Raw genomic sequence first — 20,636 nt, forward strand, 5'->3', positions numbered from 1 at the left:
CAGTGACCCTGTAAACTCGGCAAACTCCCCTTCCGTATTATATATGTAAAATCATGACGATTTCCTGAATTAAGAGACATTACATCCCACGCAAGTTTAACTTTTCAAGCGAATGAACAACTGTACTGGACGCACATCAGACACTTCGGTATTCATTTAACAGAAATAAATCTTTGTACCCTTACGAACCTCTTGAACGTACGAACTTCTACAGGAATGCAGAGCAACAAGGAATTTTTAAAAATATCTTCGTTAACCCAAGGCCGAAGGAAAGCATCACTATTACAATTACACTGCCAATCAGCATCTCTGTATTACAATGTTTCTCTTATTTTTTCAATTTTGGTTCAACTTAATTATAATAAATGTGAAAATTACAAAAATTTCTCTTTTCAGGAATAATACTTATAAAACTACATTAAAAATAAAAGAAATGAGATATTATTTTAAAAAGATATAAATTTTTGTCTTCACCACTGTCATAACATTGTCAATTTCATCCACAAAGTTTTCATAAAAAATAAATTAATAGCAGCTAATAATGTCAAACAGCTTTAGAGCATATTACGTTCACATATGAAAGACATTGACCTACAATATGACTTTTTCATTTCCTAAGAATAGCTTAGAATGTAAACATATTCAAGTCGGTGGAGGGGATGTCTAGGGTTCACGTTTGGAAGGGTGTGGTCCGTTCTAGAAATAAGTAGGAATACAGTTGTTTCCAGCATAGGCAACTAAGTATCTGACTGTATTCGAGTGGGGTAATGTTCTCGATGGGCTTTTGATCTATTAATAGGGAGAGGCGCTGAAGTCAAAAGAGTTGAATCAGCTATACACGAGGTATACTGGTGGGGGTGTGACTGGATATACATTACTGAGAGTGTCGCTTGTTCAGATTCTTAATTGTATTAAGAACATATTTACATCAACATGGTAGGTATTGTATGGTGATATTGTTTCATACTTGTTACAAAAAAAAAAAAAAATATCTGGCAAACTACTTGCTAATGGTAATAATGATGATAATGTAATGTTTTATCTGTGGATGTAGGATGATTTACCGCCAGAACAAATTTCTGTACTGAGAAAAGCATTTGATGCTTTTGACAGAGAACGTTCGGGATCAATTCCCACAGACATGGTGGCAGATATTCTGCGTTTAATGGGTCAACCATTTAACAAGAAAATTTTGGATGAACTTATTGAAGAAGTTGATGCCGACAGTATGTATTAATTTCAGATTCATTTTTAAATCCCAATTTCTTGATTTTAATATGCCAATGCTTCATTTTTAGAATCTGGCAGACTTGAATTTGATGAATTCGTTACCCTTGCTGCAAAATTTATTGTTGAAGAAGATGATGAAGCGATGCAAAAGGAGTTACGTGAAGCTTTCAGACTTTATGATAAAGAAGGTAATAATTGTCTTCGTTGTCCAAAATAATGATAATCATATTTTTTTGCGTTCATGATTTTTATTATTATTATTTCAATTGAATCCTATTAAAAAGTTATAATTAAAAATGCAGCGTAACAACACCCTCACAAATAAGAATAAATCAGAAGTTTAAAACATGTAGCTATATTTTATTGTTTTCATATTATTATAATTCATAGGTAATGGTTACATACCTACTTCATGCTTAAAAGAAATTCTCCACGAATTAGATGAACAACTCACTAATGAAGAGCTTGATATGATAATTGAGGAGATTGATTCCGATGGATCGGGCACTGTTGACTTTGATGGTATGCTAAACCTAAATCAAGCATAAAACTAAGATTCATATAATGTCAAAATTTTTTATAAAACTTGTATTTTTTTTTAAGAATTCATGGAAATGATGACAGGAGAATAAAAGCTGGTCATTCAACTTCTTTAATAAGCAAGCAAAAGGAGAAATTACGTTAAAATTTTCAAGCATTGAAAATGCATTTACTTGTAATGAATATAAATGCATTTATTATTTAAACCAGTAAGATCAAGGGAAAACAGCTTAAGTACTGATAGTGTAACAATTTTTGATAAGTTATAAGCAAAGTGCTTAATTACGTGGATGTATCAGATTATAAATATTCTAATGACGTTTAAATAAGTTGCGAACATTAAATCAGGTTAAAAATTTGTGGTTAATTGCATCCTTAAATTTTATATTTTATGGAATATGAGAAACATTAATATGTAATTTCCCTTATTTTCCTCTTTTCTAGATTCATTCATTGAACAATTTAATTTCTTTTTTAAGATAAGTTGTGTCTTTTATTTTATATTTATAATGAGAGTGAAATGAAAAAATAAAACAATGTTGTTAACAAAGTGAAAATATATTTTTAATTCAAAACCATTTTATATTGCCTTATCTGAAACTTACTCTTGGCCAGAAGCGCACCCAGAATTATTATTGACGTATTTGGGGAGAGTGTTTGGCTAGAAAAGTGAATGCAATATTTATAAAAAAAAAAAAAAAAATACTCAAATATTATATTATTAATAATTAAGTAAGTAATCCTTTAATCACAGAGCGCTAAAACCAGTTAATATCTCGGTAAGCCTAGAAAAACTAGCTAATCTTTCAGAAGGAGTAATGCTTTGTGCTGCTTAAATTCTAAGAGAAGAATAAATTTCAGAGTCATAATTTTCTCAGACATACAGCGGCATTTCTGGTTATTATGTCCTATCAAATTATTGTAGTTAAAGCAGAATGAAACTGCCAGGTCAATCGAGGATTATCTGATAATTTAATGACTGAGGGACCGCGCAGTGGAAATAAACTGGTAATATGACAGCTCGACTGGCCCAGGAAGGTTCACATTTGCGTGTTTCACTGTGCAGGCAATAAACGTAAATGTGAAAATAGTCGCAGTCGAAGTGGGGTGAAAACTTCAGGGCAGAGGAGGGCCTGACAACGTTTTCCCTGTACAAATTAGTCAAAACTAAGAAGAAACGGCAGTATGTACTTCCTATTGAGGTTGAAAGTTATAAATGGCTAAGAATTTGGCTTTTTGGAGAAGAAACGTTCGTGCCTTCAAGGTTTACAAACTAGTCTCTCTCCATAACTTAAATCTAATCAAACAGTCTAGAGAGGTTGCCCCAATCACCCCGTAAATCGCGGCAACATGTGCTGGCCAATCCCGCGATATCATATCTTACATCTAATTTTTAGTTTAGAGAATTATGATTAGGATCTCATGTTTGTACACAATATTAGAAAGTTAATCAGCCTAATACCCTTCCAAATTTCTTAAATAAAATAAGTAATCTACATTACTTTTACATTTTTTTATAGCGTATTATTGTAAAAAAATTATCCTTTCAGGTATTTTAAGAAGTAGGGTTTTCAACGCTCAAGATTTCCCTGGGAAACGCCTTTCTTATTATCTTACTTTTTTTCAATTTAATTAAGACAAAAATAATTAATATCACGCTACGAACTTTTTTAAATTAATTTTTGAATAGAATGCAGTAGTCACTTTCATGAGAAATTTTGATCGCTAATACACTTGCATTTCCTTTAAATACTAACATTGAAATTCGCAATACATCAAAAAAAGACAAAAATTGAAAAACATCCAAGAGATAAATGTATCACTGCAATTCAATATGTACCTTAAAATATAATTAAATTAAAATGTATTTATTACCAAGGTCAAATTGATTAATAACAAAGAAAATGTTTACAACGTAAGATATAAACAAGTAAACAATAAAAAAAATAGTTGGCAAATGAGAACACTTCTCATGGTTATTTTAAACACAATGTGAACTATATTAATAACTTTTTTTTAGCTCAAACAATTTTTAGTAATTATAAACATTTCAATTAATTAGTATGCAAGTTTTAGATTTCGAAGAGCTCAAAGCTTACTTCCATTACTTTAGCACTATGAATTTATCATCTAGTTATATTAACCTTTTGGGGGCAGCAAAATTAGTTCCTTTCTTGAAACTTAGAAAATATGTACTAGAAAAATAGTTACTTCAATGTTATACAAGTTCACTGTATAAAACTATACTTTTGTAAAAAGGTGAAGTATCAGATCTCAAGAAACACATTAAAATCAATTTTCACAAAAAAAGAAGTTTTAAATAAAAAGATGTCTACAAAATTGATGTCCGAATTCAAATGAAATCCGCAGTCGCTCTTTGGCGGTCTAACATTCAACAACTCGGAATTTTATACATATTGTATTCACAAATATTATACACTAGAAGCACAATGTTCTGAGAAGACACTTTAAAGTAGAGTTAACTTCACCTTTTACTACAAATCCGCCATAAAGTTTCTAAGAAAAATGTTTCCAATGAAAATAAAAGCTCAAAGTGTGAAGTAAGTGAATTAAAGATTTTCATTGGAATCATTTTCGAAAAAGAAAACATAAATCACTTCAGTCAGAAGGCATATTTAATTGGCTGAATTTGTTGAAAATCTTAAGTCCTTATTGAAATTTGTCAATGTTGAATTATGCTTAAACAGCTAGACATAAAGACCAAAGTATAAAATCTATTTTTTCGTTTTCAGAGGACCGCAAAACGTGTATTTTCTTTTGAAAATTTAAAATCTGCATGATTGCAATACTTTTCTTATAGAAGGAGAGATAAATAATAAAGTCCACCACTTTTTCGTACTGCTTTTTTTTAAAGGAGCAAGAAGGAGAAAAAGGACAAAATTTTAAACTCTTCTGCAGTTATCTGGAATAAATTACGCAAGCTTTGAATCTTACTTTAAATGCCTGCTTCATATATTTGAAATACGGGTAACAATTGTATCGGCGTATTAAAATGCTATTAACACAAAAGGAAGTATCTACATAGATGGATTTAATATGCACAAGAAGAAAACCTCTTATCCTTCTCACTTTGCGAATTCTGAATGGTTTTTCAAACAATTGTTTTAATAAATTTATAATTATAATGCAATATTTTTATTCAAGTTCTTATTTAGCCCCTTCGAAGGGCTGTTTAATCCCAAATTAAGACTTATTATTCTTGTTTTACGAAAAAAAAACCATTAGCTTCTGTAATTTTAAAAACGGGAAAAAATGAAGAAGTTCTATACATAATTTAAACTGACAGAATATAAAGCGGTATCTTGTGGTTTAATTTCAAGTAACCAATCGTATTTACACAAATATACATAAAATCAGCAACCCCATACAATTGTAACAATAATCTAAAAATTTGTCAAATAAATGGACGAATTTTGTCCATTTCATAACGACTTAATATTGAAGTTGAATATAATACACAGCAGATAAGATAATAGAAAGAAAAAAGTATGTAGAGGGGCAGCCTGTATCTGAAATTTAAGGGCTGATTTCCGGTGAGCCGCCCCTGATAATTTCTCGCCGACTGCAGTAATAGGCAGAAGTATAAAAATTATCAAAACGTTTACATTTATGATAATGCCAATGGCTCAGGCAACATGATTTTTTTTTCGATCTACTTTCACTAAAGTTCACTTTTTCTTCTAGAAAATAATACACATCAATAGCAAGGTTAGCGTACAAAGGAAAACAAACGAATTGTATTTAGATTGGTAGTTCTAAATATTTAAAATAAAATAAAAAATTTAAAATGCTTTATTTCATGATTTGTAATAATAAAGTAGTAGTATTAGCTACTAACGAATAATGCCATGGAAAAGAGTGATCATTATCTATTTGCTATGTTCATTAACTTAAGATGATACTGAATTTGGGGTTATCAAAATTATTTTCATAAATTTTAGTTTGTTTATTGCAAAAATCTTCAATTTTGAAGATAGGATAAAATTGAAAGCTGATTCCCCAGGCAATTAATAATTTCAACTGCTTCATATTTAAATGATTTTTACAAAATACAACAACAATCAAACCAAATAACATTTAGTGCAGTAATTTATGCAAGTAAAGTGTTAAGAAAGATTTAATGACTAGTAAAAGTTGCAATAAGTTAAAATTATAACAAATTTATAAATTACTTGTTTGATCTTAAATGCGAAAATAAATCCGCTTGTATATAGAGAATCATTTTTAAATGTGCATTTTAAATTTATGTTAACTAATTTGTTCCTTTTTTTGCTATTGTAGAGTCTACTCTTAGTGAGCTTAGGCTTTTAGAAGGTCAAAGAAAACTAAGAGTAATTTCTAAACAAACCATTTTTGTTTAAAAGCTATTTTATAAAGTAAATTTGGCTAAAAAATTACAATAGTAAAAAAAAAGGTAAATAAATTCCAGAACGTCGAATAAAAACTTTAGTATTCAGCTAATTCTCCAGTTTACCAACTGGCTGAATAATATTCAGCACACCTCTAAATTGCAGGTTTAACTGTGTATCTAATTATCCTTCATCAGCACCCTCTTTTAGCTTGTGATTTCCATGAATTTCGGACTATATGTGGCCTGGGAAGACCGTAGATCTGAAAATCATTGGATTATCACCGTCCACATTGTTAACTATAGATATTTTAAGAGACATGGAAGTTGAAGGTTTGATTATCATCGATGAAAATATTAGACAAAATGAGAGTAATTGTCTTTATTTACTAAATTATATATTTTTTTGAGTACAACTCTACACTTTGGTAACCCTTGCTTTATTTCCATTTAAGAAAAATATTAATACCAACTTATTAACGGACTGTAGAATACTTTCAGAATACAAAGACTTGATATTAATAATGATGACCTTTAAAAATAAATATTTGACCAATTGACAAAATCTTAGCTATAGGCAGATATTATCTTAAGACTTTTTTTAAGGTGGCATAGAAATCTATTAATAAATTGAATTCCTTACATAAAACTATACAGTAAAAATGCAGAAAAAAAAAAAATTGTATGATTAGGTAAAATGTAAGTACTTACCAAAATATTGAGGAAGAGCTTCTTTTATTTCTCGCACAAGATATCTGTCTTCAGGTACCTCAGGTACTTCATCAAATAAAATTCGACTAAAAAGAGAGTTGAGATCATCTAGACGATGTTCAAATGCAGTATCATCGCAAGTGTACATTATTAATTTACACAGTTCTAAATATTCAGTCCTTTTCTAAAAAATAAATAAATATAATAATAATATAAATAAATTTGTACCATTATTCTGTAAGAAATAATTAATAAAATACTATGTCAAAATACTAAAACTTAAATGTTTCAATTTTCAACCAAGCTATTTTATTTTTGTAGATGAATAAAATAGAATATGCAAAAATAAGCAAGTGTAACTGAACCCAATTAGTAAAAACAATATTTCGTAATATTACGAAAAGAAATAATTTACCTTGTTATGTGGAGTAAGATCTGTTATTTGTCTGACAATTATATCTATCAAAACTTTTACGTCATTCGTGTAGAATAATTTTGCAGTGGCTGAATAAGAGAATAAGTCATTCAACAATTTCAAAACTGAATGGTACGGTGTTTCATGCGTTTTTAACTTGGTAATTGGATCTTCTAATGAAAAATGATAGGTATTAGTATGCCATAGATTTACTAAAATTTGCTATTATCTAGTTTTGAAACTTGAAATTTTATTAAAATAAAATCCATCATTTCTTAAGAATTTATTTTTGTTAGCTAAATTTCTTCTTAACGATAGACAAGTGTGACCGGTCAGGGGAAAGGGACGATATCTTTGCGGGCGCCAGATAGCCGACGCTATCAGATACGTGATCCCTAACCAGCCTCAAAAGAAAATTACCCTTAAGGGTGCCTTTGGCAGGATAGCTCACTGGTGAGAGGAGGGAGGGTCCTGGAGACAATTACCCGGGGCGATAGGGAGTAAAATAAAATTCTCTCTTGTGCTTAGAACCAACAAAATACCTTTAAGGAAAATTTGATATAATAAGGAAAATTTATGCTAAAGATTTATGATACAAAATAATAATAAAAATATATATATATACATAACTCACAGACGATAGCTAATATAAGCGGGCACTGGCCAGGCCGAACGCACGGTAGAGAATGAATATTTTTTTCTGGAGTATTAACTGTATATAGCAGCTGGTCTTGCAGTCCGAAGTTCAAATTTTTAGTATGTACTAGCTCCTGCCAGCTACCAATATTTTTTCGGTTACACCCCCTCTTCTTTGGAGGCGTAGACCTGTCGAGCCGTTGATGCAGTTACCCGTCCGGGTCTGGAGTTTGGGAAACTGGATTTGCCTCTGCAGTTGGCTGGTGCAAGACATCTTCTTCGGGAGGCTCTCCCTTGTAAGGTTTCAATTGGGCGACATGGCAGGTTCCTAGCGCCCTTCCTTCCTCTGTCTGTAGCTCATAGACATTGGTTGATACCTTCTTTGACACGAGGAAGGGACCATCGAATTTGGGTGCTAGTTTAGCCGAAAACTTGTGCCCAGCTGACGATAAATGATGACTTTTCCGTAGAACTTGATCGCCTACTTGGAACGTAACGTTTCGTCTTCGAGTATTATAAAAACGAGATTGTGTTTTATTAGAAATTATTAAGTTCTTCTCCACTAAGGTCCTAAGTTCTTGTAATTTTGTGAGTGAATGTATCCAGGCCGATGGTTCAGACCAATTGTCAGCACTCTGTTCCACTGAATTACGGTAGGAATCGGGTTGTCGAAGTTCGCGACCGAAATTGACGAAAGCGGGATTGTAACCGGACGATGAATGTTTACTAGTATGCAAAGCCTTCAGGATTTTAGGAGATACGGGATACGCTAGCTGTTTGATCGGAGTCTGGTCGCCTACATCTATTTGATGTTGAACCAAAGTAGTTACACCAGTGTCAGGAGTGTTGAATTTCGCGAATTCCAATTGTAGAAAGTCATTTAATGTTTTATTTTCGATATGAGTGAGGTTCTGAATGCTGCAAATCTGTGGCTGATTAACCGATTTGTGATGGAAAGTAAAAATATTCGCTGAACTTTTAAAATGCCAGGAATGAGATGAAAAATCTATTACTACTTCCATAGCCGATAATGAGTCCAAGCCAATTAAATAGGGAACTGAGAGAGAAGGCAATACGAGAAAGTTTAAGGTGAAGTTGCGCTTGGCAACTTGTACCGGAAGAGATATTAATGTTTCGGTAATCTCACGTGTCCCGTTGGCAAAGGAGACAGCTATACGGTCGATAGTTGTTAAGTGAGTCTGAGGCAGACCTTTTGATTCGGAAAGACTGATGTATGAATAAGCCGATCCACTATCCACTAACGCGTCATGAGACTGGCCATTGATATTAAGTGGAATATAGAGGCAGCCATTTACTGGTCGAAAATTAGACTTTGGGATCGGTGGAGACAGGGATCTTCCAAAAGTATCTGAAGTTAAATTACAAGTTTCGGGAAGTTCAGGGGCGAGAGCGGGATCCTTAGTTGGAGTTCTGATCGATCTCTCTTTCCGAACTCCTCTCTCGCTTCCCGATAGAGTACAAGTGGGACAAGACTTAACAGTAACTTCGGGATGTCCACAGCGGTAACAAAAGATACGTGTTCTTTTCTCTTGGCAGACGCTATAGGTATGACCATTTTGACCACAGTTCCAGCAGGTAGATTTGGTCACTTCCGGTGTAGAGGTGTTCGTTGTGGTCTCAAGCCGGACAGTTTTATTTTTTAACTTAGCGGGAGTTTGAGTATGTGTGATGAGATATAGGGAATTATCTTTAGAATAGGAAGGGCCATCTTGTAGTTTAGGTTTTACATTTTCTTGAAAATTAGTCATTTTAGGTTTATTTGGACTGTACAGTACGGAAATTTTATTTCCTCTATTTATTGGAGGAGGTATATAGGCCGTTTCAGGTATCAAGGCATCACTTTTGGGAGGGGGAGGCCGGTAAGATTTACTACGTTCAGCATAAGACCAATATTCTTCGCCTAAGTTAATTAAGTCTGAGAAGGTACGGATTTCTGAACGTCTAAAGTATCCCTGATACGCTGGCAGAAGATTATTGTAAATTTTAGATATTTGTTCCTCTTCGGTAAGGGGTTTATCTAATTTGGACATCAAGGCACGCATATTAAGAACATAATCAGTGATCCTTTCAAATTCTCCCTGGGTTCGTCTATCAATTTCTCGTTTTAATTTGTCTTGATAATTGAACGGGAAAAACGTAGCACGGAAATCTTTTTCAAAGTCGGTCCAGTTTTGCCAGGAAGTGCAATTAAGACGATGCCAGTTGAGAGGTGTTCCCTCTAATAGTTCAGACAGGCACTTAAGTAAATCAGAATCAGATAATCCGAAAGTTTTCTTCTTTTCTGAAATTCGTGTAAGGAAATCGACAGCACTCAAACCGGTGGTATTATCGAATTTTAACTTCCAGGACGAGATTAAATAGGGTAACGGAAAATACATTTGAGGCGACATAACCGGGTTTACACCTTCTGAGGGGTCTGAATCAGTTGTTGGTGCCATTGGTAATCTCTTATTTAGATCACTTCTACTCTGAATGGCCGAAATCCAATGCTCGGGATGGGTAATAATAAAATTCCGCAACCGATATCTTAAGTTTCGTACTCGCCCTGTGGGCGGAAGTGATAATGTATCAAAGAGTGAACAGAGTTCGGACTTTTTAAGTTCGTAAATCCAACTCAAGTGCGGAACACGAGGACTAGCCCCTTCTTCAGAACTTAATTCCTCGGACATAAAAAAAAATTAAATAGGAAGTGCTCTGTGACAAGTGCTCAGAACCATTTAATTTTTTTCTTCCTATACTCAGTAACCATTCATACTAAAAAGTTTTAACATCTAAAGAATATGCTTAGTCTAATTAGATAGTAATAACAAAATAATAAATCAATTAATAGGTCATTTAAAATCGTATAAGTGCATAAAAAATAGAAAAATAGCAAGTATCAGAAATGTTTAAATTTAAATGGACAATAAGTTTAATTTGAAAAGAAATAATACTGACGACACAATAAATAATAAATGTAAGGTAAAAGTTGCTATAAGCACAAGATAACAGTAGATTAATGCAAAAGGTAAACAAAAGCCAATGTGAATAAAGAACTATTGGACTATTGTTATTATACTAATACGACCAATAAGTCAGATAAGGGACAACCTATACACACAAACAAACTTACTAAAACTAAAAATAAATTTATTTATTTTTCCTTTTTCTGGTCTCTGTTCGCGGCGCCATTTTTTCCTTGTGACCGGTCAGGGGAAAGGGACGATATCTTTGCGGGCGCCAGATAGCCGACGCTATCAGATACGTGATCCCTAACCAGCCTCAAAAGAAAATTACCCTTAAGGGTGCCTTTGGCAGGATAGCTCACTGGTGAGAGGAGGGAGGGTCCTGGAGACAATTACCCGGGGCGATAGGGAGTAAAATAAAATTCTCTCTTGTGCTTAGAACCAACAAAATACCTTTAATTAAGGAAAATTTGATATAATAAGGAAAATTTATGCTAAAGATTTATGATACAAAATAATAATAAAAATATATATATATACATAACTCACAGACGATAGCTAATATAAGCGGGCACTGGCCAGGCCGAACGCACGGTAGAGAATGAATATTTTTTTCTGGAGTATTAACTGTATATAGCAGCTGGTCTTGCAGTCCGAAGTTCAAATTTATAGTATGTACTAGCTCCTGCCAGCTACCAATATTTTTTCGGTTACACAAGGCTCAGAATATCAATAGAACTATATAATAATGTTGGGAGATTTTAATACTAGAATTAGTGGGATCACAGATGAACGTAAAGAGTAATGGGACTGTTTAGAAGCTAAAAAGCGAAAATGAAAATGGTCAAAGGAAAAGGTCAAATAAAATTATTTACAAAGTAAAATATTATTACAGGAAATTCTTTGTATAAAGTAAAAAAAATGCATAACTTTTAATACAGAACGAAGAAATGTTAAGAGTAATTTAGACAGATAAGTCAATCAATTTAACTTGTCCGATAAAAGATTTCCTGGAATGTATGCAACACAAATGACCAAAAATAATTCGGCTATATTTTGACGTTGAATGATTTTGGAGAATGGAGACAATATTTGATTTTGGTGCTGGCAACATTCTGAAGAAAGGTGGCTGTGGAGCAGTAGGATTAATGAGAGATCTGCAGATGCTGTCGAATCAAGCAACTTGCTTTTGTGCAACGAGGATAAGGAATTCATAGATTTATGTAAGTTGGTGAAAACTTACTATTTTCTATTATTTTTTCCAAGAAAGAAAAGTTAATTGACTGGTCAGGAAATGGTTCGAATTCGGTTGTCCTGAATATTTCTGCAAAGTGTATGAAGGATCCTATATTTTTTATATTTGTTCAATTTAGTTATTAGTATTATAATTACTTCTACAATTATTTATTAATATTCATGTGTAATAATAAAGAAAGATTTCATTTTACGAAGAACTGACGTCAAAGACCAAAAAGATAAATTTCAAATGAAACTGTGATATTTTACACAATTACTTTTACTTAAAATACTAAGAAAATGAAGTAGTGAGATCGTGTCAAATTTGGAGTTTTCACTTGAAAAATATTAGATATATTGTAAAATAGATAAAATGACATAAGTAACAAAAATATAATAATAAAATAAAAATGTTATTCATGATTCCAAGACAAATGAAAGGAAAGTAGAAAACAAACAGAAAAGCCTTGGTAAAATTCGGTTGAATGTCTTAGACTAGAAGAAAAGAAAGAGAAATGGCAAAAGTAATAATTTAAAAAAAATGTATCAGTATAGCAAGATCACCTGCACGCCAGAGGATCACCTGAGTTGCAACGCTAAGAACGAACAATCCTTGGGACCATAACTTGACCTAAAGTATATCGGCTAAAAAACTGATGGTTCACCATTTGCTGCAATAAGAGTTTCTGTTTTGACCCCAGCAAAATTACAGGATTAGAAAGCATTACGTAATGTTGCAATAAAACTGGAATTTGCCTAATTGCCAAAGTTGGTGGTACCACAAATTATTTGGATTTCTTCAAAAGGCTTTAGAATTTACACACTGGAAAATCAAGAAATGTGGACCAGAAATCATAACAGAATCAATAAAAGAATTGGCGAAAGTTTGAAACCTTACAGGAAATGGATAGCAATGACCATCACAGGGCCACCAAACTGACTGTCTAAAAATGAACATTGTTCACAATATTATTAGAGAAGATTTCGTTTTGTCAAATTCACATCACCATAAATAGGGCAGATGTAGTGATTTGAAGACTTTCTCGATAGTTGTCAATTAGACTTAACAACCACTAAAGATGTTTCTCTTCAAAATAATCAGATTCAAGAACAGATTTTGTCCTACACCATTAACTCTCTCTGATTACTATATTGCGCAAGCAACACTCGAGGCGGCCAGCCTCAAATAAAGCAGAGTAGCGCCTGGAATAACGAACACAAATGAAAAAAGAGAAATGAAGCAAAAAAAATGGCTGAAAGAATGAATTGCATTACAGACTATTTCTCTAGGAGACAAATGGAACGCTTTAAAATCACACAATACACTGCAAAATAAATATTAACAAAAATTTTCTAGTTAACTTAAACTGTAGTAATAACTTTTTGAGTCTTTAAATTTTTGTCTTTACTAAACAATGAAAACTGGTCTTAAAATCGTTAACCGTGCTTAATAACATATTACACAACTCCTTCAATTGCCCTTTCTGTTTCCTTAATTAAAACTATTTACTATTACGAGAAAATTTTGGAAGTTTCAAAATAATAAACTTCACTTCTGGTCAGCACAATTTTTTTTTAGGCACGAGTTTATAAACATTAAATGTTTCATATAAAATGTAACTTATCTTCTTACAGTTACAATACATTAATTTACATCAGTTATTTTATAGCATTATGAAACTGACGCATCGTCCTGAAAAGATAAGAAGCTTAATTATGAATAACTGGAAAATAAAGGAATAACGTCACTATCTTCCTTATTCACTGAAACAAATTAATCACAAAAAGAGAATATGTTGAATGTATAAAATAATTCATCCTTTTATTTCTACAATTATATATATCGTAAACAAGATATTAAGTTGTTCTCTTAATAATAAAATACCTTCTCTGTTGATGAGCAATAGAACTTTCTCAGTGAAAGTTTTGACAGAAGGGGCTTCCATAACTGCTTGAACTGTAATGTTGGCCACAGCTTTTGGTTTGAATTGTAGATTATAAGAAAGAAGTAGTGTTAACAAAAGATCTGATATTTCTGTCGAATTTTCGGCTTCAATAACTAATAATATATTTTTTATAAAATCAATCCCCAAATGATCTGAAATTTCATTGCATAAAATAAGTGGCACTGTAGCTGTAATATTGAGGAAGAGGAAAATATTCGCTAATGAGTAAAGCAAGTAAAATGGCACTCTGCTAAACAGATTACACTCAATTAGAGTTTTATTGTTACAATTAATTCTAATTAATACTGGAAGTAAAGCCGCACATAACATAGTAGTGGGAAGCCTGCCTTTTCTCAGAAAACCAAAAGAAGGATTTTCCATGGAAAATTTTTCAAATAAAAGATAGGCTACAATTATGTAATGTGTATATAAAGTTGAAAAAAAATCGTTGGAGCCAAATAAAATATCAAAAAATTCCAAAATTTATTCAGTAAAGTGAAGTTTTCGGTTGGCAAATTTCGATCAAAATATTATTGTCGCGTCCCCCTGAGGGGCACCAAAACCAAATGTTGATCTTTCTACACTTAGTTTTTGAGTTATGTTAATACTCCATGCCAACATACACTACCATTTCCTAATAACAACTTTTTTTTCAGATTATGGATCTTCAAAATAATATTTCCAAAGAGAAATCAAAATTGAAGATTTGAACAATCGTCCTCAATTTTCCAATTTAACGTGTCCTAAACATATTTTCCTTTCAGGATAAAAAATATTTTATTCATAAAAAAAAACACCTTATCAAACACTAATAGGATGAAAAAATAATTGCCATTTCAGTCGTGATACATTTATTCTGCCGAGCTTTCTACCTAGGGACTAGGTCATCTTCAGGGCTAGTTTACAAAGTAATATTTTTACATTACAGGGTTGGTATGTCTTCTGTCTTGTCTGTTCCATGTATCACGACTGAAATGGCAATTATTTTTTCATCCTATTGAAACTATGAATCAGTCACCAAAAATAATGAAAAACAACTTATCAAACACATTTCCTAAAAAGAAGATTTCCCTTATTTTTAAGTTAAACACATGGCCATGACCTTTTTACGCAGAAGAACTGTGTAAATTCAATTAAATCAGGATCAAAGATTGCCCGATATTTATCCTGTGTGGCATCAGCGACATAAGATGGATCATTTAAAAAAACTCTGTGACACTGAAGAATTTGACAATGGCAAGGTTCGATCAAATTCAGTCAAAACAAAATCTAACTGTACTGACTGTACGTCACTGGATGATCACTTATCGGCAAGGAAGAGGGAAAATTCTGGTGAAGCGTCCACTCAACTTCCTCTTTCTTAAAACGGTTTAAAAATACCGTTAAATACTCTCAAATTCTAAAGCCTATCCAGACACCCAAACTTGCCTAAAAATACTTTTTCTAGAAAAATATTTAAATAAATGTTATAAATGTACTGTATTTGGTATGCATGGAGTTTTAAAAAAATAATGGAGGCCATTTTTGGATGAAAAAAAGAAGTAAGAAGTTCATATTCTAAGTGATACTTCCACTTACGAAATTTATTTTAAAATTAAAGTTTTGCAAAACATACACACTTCCCAACCCGGTTAGTTTTTGACGATAGACATCCCAGAAGGGCTTTAAATCTTTAGATGGATAATTATTGAATGATTCTGGTGTAGTATCAATTTCTGAAAGGATAGGTTTCTTGAAGAATTTAATTAAATTACATGATTGCAACAATTTACCATTTCGCATCTTTTGTAACATATTTAATGCGTACGACTCACACGACTTTCTCTTACTGCAATTTGAGTAACGGTATCTTATAAAACGTGGTGTAAAAAATCGCTTAAAATCTCAAAATTTATTCAGTAGAATAGTACTCTTTAGAAAGTAACTTCATACTATCACGCCTTGCCTTAAAAAGCACTTTTCTGGAATCGTGTTTTAAATTATGGTTACAAATTCACAAGAGCACACGAAGTTTGAATGAAATCGCTGAAACCTTTTACAAAAAAAAAAAAAAAAAGCTTATTTTCTGAAAAAAGACACTTTTGACTAGATGATTTTTATTTCATCATATTTTATGATGGCATCAGAGACATAAAGATGGATCATTTAAAAAAAAATAATGGAGGCCATTTTTGGATGAAAAAAAGAATCCAATTTGATATGTTTAATCTTATCATAAAAATAGCTATTTTTGTTCTTTCACCCACACAATACTAATACAAACGAGCGAGAGCTTTTCTAAAAAACCATTTTTTTCGCGCTTTGGAGATTTTAAAACGAGTATTAACGTTGAAAACTCTACATCAAAAATTGAACATGATTGCAATATCTTCTTTAAAGTAAGTAAATTGAAAGAGTTAAAATAAAGAAGAGTAAATTAACAAATTTTACTTTTTCGAAAACAGACAATTATATTTAAAAAAATGTTCTGCATGAGAATGTTTTAGCCTGTATATGGTCAACTCCTTAAAAATGAATAACTTTGGGGAGATATAACTTAAATATCCGTTTTTACAAGTAAATAAAAATAAACTTTTTGTTCCAGCGGTCTACTGACAAGATTCCGGTTTCTGAGAGGATTTTTCAGGTATTACGAATTGTCTTCAAAAGTGTCTCATCTACTACTCTATCTTTCATTTGAATTATTTCCCTCAAAACTCCGTAAATAACAGCAAATCTTAGGAGGGCTGGCGATAAGTTTTCCTCTAAAGCAAATGACATTTCAATATAATATACTTTGTATATTATTACCTACTTAATTTACCCCATGGGTTATGGGGAAGAATAGGTCCATTGTATGTTCCGCTTACAGTGAAAAGACTGTCAGCCTTTTGATCCCCTATCCTTCAACTACCTACACCTTATCTTCGGCCACCCCCTCCTTCAATTCTTATTATGTAGCGGGGTGAGAGTTAGCTCGGCAAAAGCATTTCATCTAAGGGAAATCCCAAAATCAATCTCTGGTCCACCAGGTTGAAGCTGAATTAGTAAGAGAAGTTCGTGTGAGTTGTAAACCAGACTTTTTTTTTCTGTTACTGAGATATACAAGCTATTAGTCGAATAAGATAAGTATAGATTAATTTCTCAAATACAGAAGTAAAATAAAGTTAGTATACCTAAATGAGTTATTGGCATTGCTTCACCTAAAGAAAATATCATAGACAACAGCATTGCTGGTTTGGAAAGACATTGAGGTTTACTAATGTTACTTTGCATTTCTCTGAAAAGAACATTTCATTGTTACAAAAACCCTCTTTAACAAAAGTAAAATCTAAATTGGACTATAGCTAAAGTTTATTTTTAATTACACATTTTTTTACCGGGCTAACTCCATCGGAAGAACTGAATTTAGTAGAATACTTATAATAATTTCGTCTAGACTACACATAATGGCAAAAGTTTGAATAAGTAGCTGTCTTATAGCGTTTCTTTCCTCCATTTGATAATAAGCAACAAGCATGTTCACATCTTCATAGTTTGCTGTCATCAAGACCCTTCTACATATCATTGGATCTGCATCACTCTGTTTAACATTTAAACAATTTTTTTAACCAAAAATCAAATTTAAATAACTTCTTTTTTAAACAAGAGTTAGAAAAACTGGCCCTACCCACATCCCTCTAGCCGGGTTAAATAATTTCAAATATCCGTACATAAACTTCTTTATTTTTGCGAATGCACATTTTATAACTTTTGAATTTTATTTGGGCTTCATCTAGTTTTTTTTTTATAAATGTATATCTGAATCATTATTTATTAGATTATTATTAGATATTTCTAGGATGAGGGATAACTCCATTCCGAGAAAGTTCTTATATTATTCACTCTGCGAAACTCTTAGTTGCCTAATATTACGTTTCAAAGGTGTGGAAGAAAAAGTGCAATCCCTGCTATGTACTTAAGGCATGAGGACGAAAGCCTATTGGGCAGACTTTGCTTCAGCTCTGCGTAGATAGTAGCGCTAAGAATGATGGTGGTGATGATTCATTCGATTATTGTTATAATAAATTTAAATTAAAAAAAATAAAGTTTAGAAGAAAGAAATAAATTGTAGAAAGGGTGCTTCTTCGTAACTGATATAAAATGAGACGATTACTACCACCCATCCTTTAATTTTGACTAAGAAGCTGCTCTTCAAGCGATCCGAACAAACTCTATTAACTAGAAGTACTTTTAACTAAATAACCCAACACCTACCTCATGCGACTGAACTGGAGGCGAAACCCGACTAAAAGAGGTTCTACATGGAGAGTTCTAGGAGTTAATAGAAACTGTAAGACAAAACAGTATACAAGAGGACAAGAGAAAGAAGACCATCCACATAACTTTTTTAAGCTTTAGGAAAACCTGCAATAATTCTAATAACAAATGTCACTTGTCAGCGGCAAAAATGAATCAAAAGAAGAAAAGGTTGCTAAAAGTAACATTTTTTTTTTCTTTAATATCTAAGCGTTATTATCATATTTATTATTTAGTATTTAAGATGCGTCAACATCTGAGATTATTGGAGCTCAGAGCTTTTTTCATTGCACTACCGGTCTCCGGATAATGTTCTCTCGTAAAAGACAACACTGTCTATCCTTATATAAGATGTTGGGTTACTGATATCAAGTGGAATAAACCGAATTACCTTTCGTGTGTGAGTTTTTGGAAGAGTTCTTTACTACCACCTGCCATTACAAACACAAACTTAATTATTTCATTAAAAAGCTGTCTTCAATCACACTTACGAGAATAGAAGAAAGTTCCGAAATATTCTGTTTAATGGTAGCTTCGTCGTCCCATAAATGCCATGATCGTTGCTGGGCATCTTCTTTCATAGCAGTTAAATGAGACAATATCCGTCTCAAATTGCGAGCATCGAGAGTTCCATCTAATATTTCTTCTGATGGCGTAATATCTTTGTGTAAAAGTTCCAAAAATAATTCTAAACTAGGATGCACCGAAGCAGAAAGTATATCTATTAAGCCTTCAGCAACTACTCCAACAGCTATGCGTGATTTTTCCTGACTTAAACCAGTCAAATTTCTGACCTAGAAAAAGAAAAATCTGATTGAAAGAAAAAATTTAATTTCATGAAAATTTTCCTATTTTGAGAACTGAAACAAAACAGCAAGTTTTAATTCCTCTAAAAGTTATCCCAAAATAATTAATAACAAACTTGTTAATTACCCATATCAATTAAAGAGAATCATAGGGGGTTATAAAAAAGGATTTGATCTAATTCAAACATACCAAAAATTAGGTTTATCAGTTTTATACTGTAACCTACTTGTTGAACTAACATGTATGCATTTTGTGGTGCACTTTCTACCAGACATTTCACTTCATAGTTTTCTAATCTTTCATTTGGCACAGAATTGAACTTGTATTCAGACAAAGAAGTTTTTAATGAGAAAGAAGTTTCGCTGGAATCAGGTTTATCCTTCGGGCTTCCAGGAATTTCCTAAAAAAATATTAAAAAACAAAACAATAAAACACTAATAGAAAGTAGAACTTTAAATACATTACGAATAATTATTAAATTAAGTTCAATTCTTGTTTCAAACAGGATTAATTAAAATCTTTCACAAAAATGTATATAAACACCTCTTGTTTTTCAGAACTGGGTAATGATTTCGATGTAGTTAACTTCTCTTTAACCGATGGAATTCGATGCTTTCTATCAACTAATTCCTGCTTCCTAGATATAAGTTCCTTCATTAGTTCCAACTGCTTGTCCGTACCTCCTTTGGAAATATCACTGCTCAATGTTTCAATAGCTGTATTGATGAAACTTACCATTTTTCCTCTGCTTGCCTGTAAGAATAATTAAAATTAAGAACAATTCAGATAGAAAAATAAAAATCCACCCAAGTCAATTACTTTTGTAACAGCTACATAATTGGAAGGGATGTATCCTAACTTTCCATTACAATTAATCACACTCCACCAGTTTCTGCTTATGATGTTCCCTGAGTGGAATATAAAGAGCTCCTCCTTTTTGAAACTCAGAGTGTGAGCTACGGTTGCAGTGAAATCGTACAATGCTTGTAGTATCTCATATTCTAAAACCATCATTACACTGCTAAGAAATTGTATTATTCTCAACTTAAACGTGAACAAGTAAACCTACCTTGTTTCACCAGTTTATTAGAGCACTCCATCACAGTTTTATTTATAACACTTACTTAATAATGACAGCTCTGTGAAACTTCATAGACTCAAAACGCATCGTTTCATATGAACTAGGAAACTGATTTTTACAACACTTATTTCCAAAGTAAGACATTATATAAATCTTTTAGTAGTAAATTTTTTGGCATACTTAAGAAACGACACTTTCTATTTCAAAACATATATCCTCATCACATTTAAGTATTTCCGAAAATAGCGGAAAAGTAGTGCACCTTTGTCACTCGAGTGAAGTGATAACTGCAACCATCCCTGCTAAGCTTAATCGCCCTTTCTTCGTTCCATCAGGTTTACAAACTAGCCAACACAATTGAATTGATAATTGAATTAGGTTAAATTGAGTTACAAAAAACAGCTGACAACATTCGTTATTG

The 20,636-nt window shown here is 32.3% G+C and overlaps 2 protein-coding genes across 8 annotated transcripts; one reads left to right on the forward strand and one right to left on the reverse strand.

Moving 5' to 3' along the window:
* The first annotated feature begins 725 nt into the window (after positions 1–725).
* LOC141452152 (troponin C, isoallergen Bla g 6.0301) lies at positions 726–2,348 on the forward strand. The gene is made up of 5 exons (XM_074124048.1): positions 726–936; positions 1,055–1,226; positions 1,299–1,418; positions 1,621–1,752; positions 1,834–2,348. Exons 1-5 carry the CDS (start codon positions 934–936, stop codon positions 1,860–1,862), a joined length of 456 nt encoding a protein of 151 aa, XP_073980149.1. The 5' UTR covers positions 726–933; the 3' UTR covers positions 1,863–2,348.
* Positions 2,143–20,615, reverse strand: LOC141452138 (NCK-interacting protein with SH3 domain). Of its 7 annotated transcripts, none has more exons than XM_074124010.1 (11): positions 20,204–20,543; positions 19,954–20,135; positions 19,678–19,887; positions 19,361–19,534; positions 18,819–19,121; positions 17,409–17,611; positions 17,205–17,308; positions 13,989–14,201; positions 7,266–7,438; positions 6,851–7,034; positions 2,143–2,431 (listed from the first exon to the last, which is right to left on the reverse strand). In XM_074124010.1, exons 1-11 carry the CDS (start codon positions 20,232–20,234, stop codon positions 2,403–2,405), a joined length of 1,806 nt encoding a protein of 601 aa, XP_073980111.1. In that variant the 5' UTR covers positions 20,235–20,543; the 3' UTR covers positions 2,143–2,402. The 7 variants fall into 7 exon arrangements, 6 of the variants coding, with proteins under 6 accessions (XP_073980111.1, XP_073980110.1, XP_073980113.1 ...); XM_074124009.1 differs by lacking the exon at positions 2,143–2,431 and adding an exon at positions 3,618–6,402; XM_074124012.1 differs by lacking the exons at positions 2,143–2,431; positions 19,954–20,135 and adding an exon at positions 3,618–6,402 and having other exon boundaries at positions 20,478–20,615.
* Between the last annotated feature and the right edge of the window lie 21 nt (positions 20,616–20,636).

The sequence above is a fragment of the Rhodnius prolixus genome, unplaced genomic scaffold, assembly GCF_049639745.1.
Source record: "Rhodnius prolixus isolate KJV_2025 unplaced genomic scaffold, Rpr scaffold_3, whole genome shotgun sequence".
NCBI lineage: Eukaryota > Metazoa > Arthropoda > Insecta > Hemiptera > Reduviidae > Rhodnius > Rhodnius prolixus.